This window comes from Elaeis guineensis, chromosome 10 (genome assembly GCF_000442705.2).
Source record: "Elaeis guineensis isolate ETL-2024a chromosome 10, EG11, whole genome shotgun sequence".
NCBI classification, from domain to species: domain Eukaryota; kingdom Viridiplantae; phylum Streptophyta; class Magnoliopsida; order Arecales; family Arecaceae; genus Elaeis; species Elaeis guineensis.
In genome coordinates this window covers 15,173,320-15,184,290 of record NC_026002.2, presented here as the reverse complement: position 1 = coordinate 15,184,290, position 10,971 = coordinate 15,173,320, and the positions used below count along the sequence as shown (strand labels likewise).

General features: G+C 41.6%; 1 protein-coding gene across 1 annotated transcript; it reads left to right on the top strand.

Annotated features, from left to right (window-relative positions):
- Positions 1 to 5,699: 5,699 nt before the first annotated feature.
- On the top strand, positions 5,700 to 8,578 carry LOC105053041 (subtilisin-like protease SBT1.5). Its single transcript, XM_010934044.4, is given in 2 exon segments — positions 5,700 to 6,828; positions 6,831 to 8,578. Coding segments are annotated over 2 exon segments (2,412 nt in total). The 5' UTR covers positions 5,700 to 5,789; the 3' UTR covers positions 8,204 to 8,578.
- The last annotated feature ends 2,393 nt before the right edge of the window (positions 8,579 to 10,971 follow it).

The following is a 10,971-nucleotide window of genomic DNA, read 5'->3' as shown; positions in this document are numbered from 1 at the left end:
CCATGTATTCTAAAGGAAGATGTCTAAAGGGAGTGTTCTTAAAGGGCATTAAACAAGAAAAGGAATGTGGTTCATATGGTATTCAAAGATGACAGCATGCTCCCATCAATTCCTTGTGCGATTCTGCTTGAGTTTGGGTATGTGGGTCTGCTCAAATGTGAAGATAGGTGGGCACTATTACTATTGTCAAGGCTCAGGAAGCTGCCTAGATTTGTTATTTTGAGAGGGATATGAGGTGGGGGACACACCCTGCCTGGCAAAAAAGATATTATTAATTTGGAGTGGGAAGAAGCAGTCCTCTTAAAGGGCAATGTGTCCCCCCTCCCCTATCCTTTTTAGGGTGTAATCCAGTCGAGCTACATCGAGTAGCTATGGACTTGATCCAATTCAAAATACTTGAGCTCGAAACTCGATTTAAATTGATCAAGCTTTAATATCCAACATTAAAATTGATTTGATCGAAACAATATAATACTTGAGATCAATTCGACTCAACTTGAATATCAGTGGACCATTCTCGAGCTCGAATTGGATCTTTCATAAAGTGAGGACAGTTTAATAGTATAAATTTTATATATTAAAATATTGAATTAATAATGTATTAGAAATAAAATATGATATTATTAAATACATATATACTCTATTAGGCTTGTGAGTCTTCGAGCTGAATATTTTGTTTCTCCATCTCGAGTCAAAAAGCTGTTGAGCTATTGGAGCTAGGTGATAGTCGAGCCGAGTCAAATTTGGATCCTAGTCGAGTTCGAGCAACTTGAGAGCTTCTCGATTCATTTACACCTCCCCCTTTACGCATACTACTGTACATAAACAACTGGTCATTGGTTGCTGGTCATGATTCTAAGTGATTTTGAGATGTCTAGGCGCGCATTAAGGTTCTTATATCCATGGTGAACAATATATGCAAATTGATTCTTGAGATGGGTTCAACCGGACAATCAAAGTTTTAACAGAAAAAGTGGCTTGCAACTTGGTGCCAATATATCACAGAAGAGATGACTCATGACTCTGACTTCTTTTATTTTTCCCTTTGCCTCTTCCCATCATATAGAGTGGCGCTTTTTAGGCCCTATAGTCATTAGGTTCTGAATGCTTCTTTTGTCTTCATACAAGTGAAAATTGTAGTGTTTGTCTGTTTGTTTGACAAAGCTAGTGGCACCCAACACGTTGTTGGACAACAACCAGAGGGAAAAGTTTTTTAAACTTCAAAAATTTACCTTCTGTCCTTTTCCATCTGATTTGGTAAATACAGTCATGCATTTAACTTTTTACTACTTACCATCCGCCACTTCATTGATCTCCTAATCTGCTCCTCCTTCCTTCTTCTAGAAAAGCCGAGGGTCTGCGTTTTTTTTCTTTTTTTTTTTTTCATTAGTGCTCATCTACTAAAGTACATAAAGGACAATCATGGTAATGAGTCACTACAAATTTTACCTGTAAATATCCCAATAATTTTTTTCAGAAGCTGCAAAAATAAGTAAAACTCACGATGTATTTAACAAATATTTTCATGCTATTAACAGATACTTTGTTCATTATGAAATAAAAAGTTAATAGAAATAGCATTTTTTTTTTTTTCTAAAATTTTAGCATGTTAAAATGGCTTTTTTTGGCATAGAAATGCCACAATGATTTTATGATGAAAATATATGAAAAATTATCATCTTTTAATTATATGTTGGTTGGTTTTTCTTCATTTAATGCACAAGACCGGTGGTAAGTTTTTTACTTTTTCAAATGCAGTTGTGACTTGAGAAATCACAATGAAAACCAAAGTTTCTGCAATCTCTTGAAAGATTCCATTTGTCAATGCTGGGAACAAGATTTGTGAGCATGGTTAGAGAACAGTTATGGTAAATTAGGAAACCAAGTGGATTCTCCAGCACGAAACCTTTTGCACAGCTAGATCATCCCTGCTATTAAAGGGTGTTGTCATAATTGCATGTGACCCACACCTACCCCTCGCTATATATTTCATCTCTCCCCAGGGAAAGTACCGACCCATGCCCGTGCTTTGGCTTTTATCCTTTTCACTTTCTTGTTCTCCCCCTTTTGGAAAACCTATCTTGTCCACACCCTTGGGCATCTGGGATTCTTGTCTTCCCTTTGGTATTCTTCTACTTGGACATCCTTCAGATTAAAAAAAAAGTGAGAGGGTGTCAAAAGTGTTCTAGGGTTGAACCTAATGCATGTTAATGCAATTGATGGTGTTTTTATAGGAAGTTTAATTAATATGGTTTTGAACATGCTAGTAAAGAATGATGCAAGAGGCTCTAGAATTTCACAGATGTACAGTGGTCCCTCCTAGAAGCCTGATACGAGCTATTTCCTAGCATTGAACCCCATGTGGAGCCAACTCTTGGGCTTGCTAAGGTCCCTATTAGATCCTTTAGGCTTTTTTTTTCTTTTGTTGGTAGACATTTAGGCTATGTTCAGTACTCTAGTCAAAGGCAAAAAGAAGGTGAGTCAAATATATGAAGATCTCTCTCTCAAAAAAAAGGGGGTGGGGGGTGTTGCAAGGAAAAATTGATATAGGAAGATTTATTTAAATAATTTTTATTTAATCTATTAATCTGTTTTCCTAGTAGGGGAAAAAAAATATCTGGCAGTGGTCTAGTTACTTAGGGTGCACAACATGTCAGGTTATAGTGGATCAATGGAAGTCAATAGAGTAACTTGGAGGTAGATCATGCTTCAGTGACATGTGTTTGATGCTTCAAAGAAGAAGACTTTACAGTTTAGGTGAAAGAACAAAGGAAGCAATTTAAAGGGGACATAATAGAAAAGCAAAATAAAGGAAACACATAAGAGATATAGATTTTTCTATTCATATCAAGCTGAAGAATGGATACAAATTGGCAATGGACACATTCTTTTGATCGTCATCGAGACACTTCTGAGTTAGCATGATGTGTGTTCACCATGGAGGAAAAATTGTTTGACACAAACTCCACACACTCCATGGGCAAAACTTGAGCATTTGAGCAACTCAAATAACAGGATGGGCATTCACCATCAAGAAAAGCTTTGTCTCTAAGTTGTATCTTGTTACAAACTTATTGAGAGCTCATCCAAGCTAAATCCTAGAAGCATGACAAATAATAGACCCTTGAGAGATACCTAAATAAGAAAACAGTTGGCATCTCTATGTTGGGTATACACGGATTGAGATGTCGGAGAGAAGCAGATCGATATCCTATCTTTTGTCCATTGATGCTACATTCTTTTCAATGCTAATTGATGGTAAATTCATGGAAGTTTTGGTCAAGCACTTAAATTAATTTCTCTCGAACCATGTGGCACATCTTAACTCCTGGCATCTTAGCATATGTACATCTTCTTTATGTGTCACATTTTTGTTACGTGCTCACATCAATCTAAATTATGCTTGTTTCATGTGCTATGTTAAAACAAGGGAAAAAGATGAAATCTCTATATATTATAATCCCTGTTATACTAATATGTACATCAATATATAGTCTAATAATATGGTCAATAAGAAAAATAAAATATATCAAAATTAATAAGAAAATATCAATCATATTTAGACTCAAATAGTAAGATGCCCTCTTCATATTGCAATAATCAACTTAGTCATGCATAGTTTAAGGTGAATATAAACAAAATAATTGGACAAGCTATATTCGGATACAAGGCAAAAGAATTAATTATAGAGCAATCCTTGATCACCAATACTCCTCCATCTCTCTTGTTTACAAGTCCAATATTATCTCATGATGAAATGTTAATAAGTAGAACAAAATAAGATTAACATCTTTCTCAAGTATGTTTCGCTCTTCTTCTTTATTAGGTTTCTTTTTCATGTAACGGCTTCAGAATGTTAAATATCCAGTTTCGGCTGTCAACAACCATCATAATGTTTGTAGTTTGCTTTATGGGAAAATATCATGGAGCTATCAAATAACTTGTCCCATGTTAACCAAATAAAAACAAAAAAAATGCTCCTCTTGTATGTAATCTACTAGCATGGCACTTTCATAATTTTCATTTCCAAGGATTGTATTGCAAAAATGCACAAAACACAGAAAGATAGAGATTGCGATATTTTTTTAGTTGTTAACTCTAGCTAAAACATGATTGCACAAAATAACAAGTTCTTAATGAACATTTTCTTGGTTGCTTCTTACAATTTTTTTTTTTTTTTTTTTTTTTTGAGAAAACTAACAGATCATAAATCTTAAAAAATGAGTTATTTGAAAAATGATTGTTTTACACAAAAGTCTTCTTTAGTGTGCATATGTTTCTTGAAAACCCACAACAAGTACCCAAATATTAGAATAAAACTCAAATGTTTCTTAAATATTTTTATTTTATGAAAAAAATTAAAACGAAACAAAAAAACATCAATCATGGCCATTGCCGTACCACATCATCCAAAAGTTCGCACAGTCAAAAGAACGGAGAACCCAATAAAGACAACTTTTAGACACTGTTACATGGAATTTTTCGGCACACCCTCCCAGGATCCTCATTTAAATGAGAGCAAAAGGCCATTGATGAGCCCGCCTATAAACGGTCCTGATCAATTCCACATCCAATCACAAGCCGGAAATCAAATGATGGGAACGGACGGCTGGCATGTAAAGGACCGGTACGCGTCGACGGGAGTCACGGGCGTGGCGCACGTGGGGGACCACGCGGAAGGCCGCATAACCGCGGCAGCAAAGACGCAATCGAGTGCGTGCGGATCGGCTACCACTTTTGTCTTTCCAAAATCGGAACCCGCGAAGTAAACGCGTGGTCCGACCCCACCGGCTGGACCCCAGTCAAAGTGGGACCACCCACGTGTGAACATGGAGCACATCTGGATGCATCTTAGACCATCCGATGATGATGTGCTGGACCTGCTCCCTGAAATCATGACTGCAAGATGTTCTGCTCCTCTTATTCCGGAGGACAGGAAATTCGATCAACAACCGTCTATTTTGGAGGATTGTGATGGGAATGGATATGAGAGATGCTATAGATAGCTGTGGTCCTCTAATTTAAATTTATTATTTATATAATTTGATATTGTGCATCTTATTTTAAGAAATGTATTTTTATTTTTTTCCCATAATTTATTAAATTAACAAGCCTTAGTTCAATTAATTGGCATTTCTCTCTTCAGCTCTCCAATTTAAGACCAATGTTGAGAGTTCTGGACTTATATTACAAGTAATCAACAAACTATGTGAGATGGTTCATGATTCGTATTTCTGTATTATTGCATAGGAGCCCCTGGATCATGTGCCGTTATGTGATTTAAGAATGGCTGATGATGCAAGATCAAGCCTCTCTATTTCAATAAGATTATCCTCATCTTATTATTATGATTAAAATAAAAATGTTTTTGCCTGTTAGTAGTGTAGAGATGGTTAACCACCTAACGAGAACTCTATTTATGGAGCTTAAAAATTTGGGTTTTTAATATCAGAACAAATAATGGCTTCCACGAGTTCTATAAAAAAAATGCAATACACACGGAAGGCAATATGCGCATTGCTATATTTGGGAGACATGGGATATATGGGAAGTTGCGAACCCTTTATATGCAAAATATTTATTGTATTCAATGGCTAAAATATTAAAGAACAATAATAAAATAACCAAACTGAAGAGACCATCTCTTGCTGTGTTCCCCAGAGCCATCAGCGCTGCCACCACATATAAACCCATGGCTCTCACCCTCACTCCCCCACCCCCACTAAGCCCTCTTTCTCCCCCTCCTCCGTTTCTCTAACCTTTACGAGCGGTGGAGGACCCAAAACAAAATGGAAATAAAGCTCCGATCTCCATTCCTTCCCCTGCTCCTCTCCCTCCTCCTCCTCCTCCTCCTTCCTTCCATCTCGGCCGTCGATTCCAACGGCAGAAACGACGCCAAGCGGACGTACATCGTCCGCGTGGATCGCGACGCCAAGCCGTCCATCTTCCCCACCCACGCCCACTGGTATGAGACCACCGTCTTCTCCGTCTCCGCCTCCGCCGACGGCGCCACCGCTGCCGGCACCTGGACCCCAGGCGGACCCATCATCCACACGTACTCCTCCGTTTTCCACGGCTTCTCTGCCCGACTGTCCCCCGCCGCCGCCTCCAACCTCTCCTCCTTCCCCGGCGTCGTCGCCGTGCTCCCGGAACAAGTCCGTCATCCGCTTACGACCCGCTCCCCTCGATTCCTCGGCCTTCTCTCCTCCGATCGCTCCGGACTCCTCGCCGAGACCGACTTCGGCTCCGACCTCGTCGTCGGCGTGATAGATACCGGCATCTGGCCCGAGCGTCGGAGCTTCTCCGATCAAGGCCTCGGACCCGTCCCTGCCAAGTGGAAGGGCGCCTGCGTCGCCGGCGCCGCCTTTCCTGCCACCGCCTGCAACCGCAAGCTCGTCGGTGCACGTTACTTCTCCGGCGGCTACGAGGCTACCAATGGCCGCATGAATGAGTCCGCCGAGCTCCGCTCCCCGCGTGACACTGACGGCCACGGCACCCACACCGCCTCCATCGCCGCCGGCCGCTACGTTTACCCGGCCTCCACCCTCGGCTACGCCCGCGGCGTCGCCGCCGGCATGGCCCCCAAGGCCCGCCTTGCCGCCTACAAGGTCTGCTGGGCCGCCGGATGCTTTGACTCCGACATCCTCGCCGCCTTCGACGCCGCCGTCGCCGACGGTGTTGACGTTGTCTCCCTCTCCGTCGGCGGCGTCGTTGTGCCCTACTACCTTGACCCCATCGCTGTAGGTGCCTTCGCCGCCGCCGAGGCCGGGATCTTCGTATCCGCCTCCGCCGGCAACGGCGGCCCCGGGGGGCTCACTGTCACCAATGTCGCCCCTGGGTCACCACCGTCGGCGCCGGCTCCATGGATCGCGACTTCCCCGCCGACGTCAAGCTCGGCAACGGCCGGACCCTCCCCGGCGTCAGCGTCTACGGCGGCCCCGCCCTTGCCCCCGGCCGCCTCTACCCGCTGATCTATGCAGCCGCCGCGCTCGGCCACGCCGGAGGGGGAGCCGGAGACGGGTACTCCTCCTCGCTCTGCCTCGAGGGCTCCCTCGACCCCGACGCCGTTCGCGGCAAGATCGTCGTCTGCGACCGGGGCGTCAACTCCCGCGCCGCCAAAGGCGAGGTGGTCCGCAAGGCCGGCGGCGTCGGGATGATCCTCGCCAATGGCGTCTTCGACGGCGAGGGCCTCGTCGCCGACTGTCACGTCCTCCCGGCCACTGCCGTCGGCGCCGCCGCTGGCGACGAGATCCGCAAGTACATCGGCGCCGCCACTCCCCACTCGCCACCCACCGCCACCATCCTCTTCCGCGGTACCCGCCTCGGGGTTCGGCCGGCGCCGGTGGTGGCTTCCTTCTCGGCCCGTGGGCCCAACCCCCAGTCGCCGGAGATCCTGAAGCCGGACCTCATAGCCCCGGGGCTCAACATTCTGGCCGCGTGGCCGGACGGCGTGGGCCCCGCCGGGATTCCGTCGGACCATCGGCGGACGGAGTTCAACATTCTGTCCGGCACGTCAATGGCGTGCCCCCACGTGTCCGGGCTCGCCGCGCTGCTTAAGGCGGCGCACCCGGAGTGGAGCCCGGCGGTGATCAAATCAGCATTGATGACCACAGCCTATACCAAGGATAACAAAAAGATGACGATGCTGGATGAATCGACCGGGAATTCATCCGATGTGTTCGACTTTGGTTCCGGCCATGTCGATCCCCTGCGAGCGATGGACCCAGGGCTAGTCTATGACATCTCAACAATAGATTATTTGAATTTTCTCTGTAATTTGAATTATACGCAACAGGACATCCGGGCGATCACGAGGCGGGCGGCGGATTGCAGTGGTGCAAGGAAGGCCGGGCATGCAGGGAATTTGAACTATCCATCATTCGCAGCAGTGTTCGTCGGTGATGGGAGTGGAAAGAAGATGTCGACGCACTTTATAAGGATGGTGACGAATGTCGGGAATGGCAGGGCGGTGTATCGGGCATCGGTGAGGGCGCCAGAGAAAAGCACAGTGACGGTGGAGCCGGAGGAGCTTGTTTTCCGGAGGACAGGGCAAAAGCTGAGCTTCGTGGTGAGGGTGAAGACGACGGCGACGGAGAAGCTGCCGCCGGGGAGCTCAAGTGCGAGGAGTGGTGCACTGACATGGAGTGATGGGAGGCATATTGTTAACAGCCCAATTGTGATCACAATGCAGGCGCCTATGTGATGGCACTAGAAGCAAAGAACACAGCTTTTGTTTTGTTCGAAGTCTGAATGAACCCTAGCTCAGGGATTCAGAAAAGTTCTAAGAACTATCTAGGGTTTTTTGTTCTTTCCTCTTCCTATGCCCTTGGTGTTGAACTTGAGATGAAGGGCTTTAAAAAGGTTATTTAGTATGTATATGTACTAATATTGAGAGTGTGGCTTCTGGCTTGGAAGAGAGCATGATAGCACTGTGAATGTTTAAAGAAGGAAGAGAATGATGCAGCAAGGGTAAAGAAGAGATGGGAGGGAAAGGAGATGGGTTGTGGGGTATGTTTCTTGTTGCCATGTATTTGTTTTATTTATCAGTGTCTTTGTATTCCATCTTGCTCTTGGTGCATCTGACAATGGCATGTGACTGGTGACTGTAAGGGCTTTTGTTTGGTTGCTTGTTTTGATGTGGAGAGAGAACCTGGGTTTGAAAATTTGAGTGATGAGCTTGGCCACTACCGCATGCTAGAGGTTGGTTGTGCCTGCCTGCTGCTTGAATTGGTAATAGTGAGTGTGAAACAGATGCATTGGTACCAGCAACAGCTATTGGTTGCAAGGAATATTTTGGTATTGGGGATGGTGTATCTTTCAATTTCAAGATATTTTGGATCTGGGTCAAAATTGTTAGTTAGGTTTGGATGCACTCCTGGATGGAATGATTTAGGACTCATTTGGTTAACAAAAAATGAAGAGAAAAAGAGAGATTTTTTAAGAAGTGAAGAAAGAGTCTCTTATTTAGTTCGAGTTTATTTGGTTCGAGTTTTAAGAGGAGAGAAAATAAAAAAAATATTTTTTATGAGAAGTTATTTTTTACATTTTATAGAAATTAAAAATTCATAGAGAATATGGGTTTTGACAGTTTTCGTGACACGAGAAGTGGTGGTATTTTTTTCTTTTCTAAAATATCTTTTTAAAATTCATAGCTAAAACTTAGTAAAATATCAATAGATGGTTAGAATGAAATACTGAATAGTAATATAATATTATATTAATATTATTTTAATATTTATATAAATATAATATTAATATTTATTATATTTTAATATTATTTTAATATTTACATTAATATAATATTTTTATTAATATTAATATTAATATTAATATAATATTTATATTGATATAATATTATATTTATATCTATATTAATAAATTTATTATATTAAAATATTCATACTGTATTAATATAATATTAATATATTAGTATTATATTAATACAATAAATTATTATGGTTTAATGTTATATTATAATATATTAATGTTATATTTATATTAATATAAATATAATATTAATATTTATATAAAGTTTATTAGTAAAAATGTATGGTTTTATATCTACTAAAGGTATAATAAGTATTTTATATAATTTTTTTAAAAAAAAAATAAGTACTCATATAAATATAAGCTATTTTATAATAAATCATTTTTTCATGGTCAACTAAATATATCAAAATTTTATTCTCAGGAAGTAATTTTCTGAGAAGTTATTTTCTGAGAAGAAAATTTTTTTTCACGAACCAAACAAGTCTTTAAAAAGATTTCCTTTGTCTTTTGTTCGTAACGTTCTAAGGTTTAAATCCCTTTGATAAAGAATTTTGATAAAATGATTAATCTTATCGTCCGGTGAGAGATTCAATAAATCTTTGATTTTATGTTAGGCTTGGAACATTGATATCCACACCCAGGTCCAAAAATAAAAAAGACAAAATTGAAGCACAAATAACTTTCAGTCTGGATTAGATTAAGAAGGACTAGAATTGGGTGTAATAATCTCGGCAGTCACTATAGATTCAGCTCGGGTCCAACTCAACCTGCCAACAACCCTAAATGAGGAACATGAGATATGATACTATGTTTAAATTAATTTCAATAAACCTCCATGGAAGAGTGAGGCTCACTGCAAATTGGTTCCTTAACATCAATGAAGAACTTGATGGCAAATCAACAAATATATAATTATTTTCTAGTTGAAATCAATCACCTAAAACACCAGATGGAAGTTACTGAAAATGCTGCGACAAGATGTTTTTATTTTTATTTTCTGCATGAGTTGTTGCAAGAATGCTAAATCCATAGGCTTAAATTTACATAGCTCCCAGTCACCCATCCATAGTGGAAGAATCAAGAGGAAATTAAAGTAAAACAAGAGGGTTTCATCAAAGAACAAGCCTTTAATCTCTTTTACGGCAGCTTTACATCACAACTTTCTACCCATCGAGAAATGGATCGACACTTTACTGGCATGCTTGCAGGCCACATCTCCACATCTAGAGCTTGATCAGAATGCAAACAATGACTCTGTAGCTGCTTCTCAGAATCCATTTTGACTGAGACTGAGCAGCAGCAATTGCCTTTCCCAAGCAATAGCCTCAGATAGATCTTGAATCAGCTGACAACCTCCATACAGGTTTTTTCTGAAGCTCCTCCTTGATCATTTCATCTTCACTATCAGAAACTTTAAGCTCATTGCACCAACATTCACTACACTTACTGCATTAGCTATTTCAGCCATATTAGGCTTTTGGCATGCAGGAGTTGAGCTCCTTTGCATCAGTGAATCATACTTCAGAATTCTCAGCCAAGTTAACTAAATAATCAGAGGAAATCGATGATAATTGGTGCTTCGTAAGGAACAGATTCAGATGTTTATAACCTGCTAGTGCCTGAGTTATTTGAGCAATTCCTGCCGACCCAAGATGGGCACTTCTCGGGATCAAGACTTTTGAGGCTGCACTCTGGATCCAC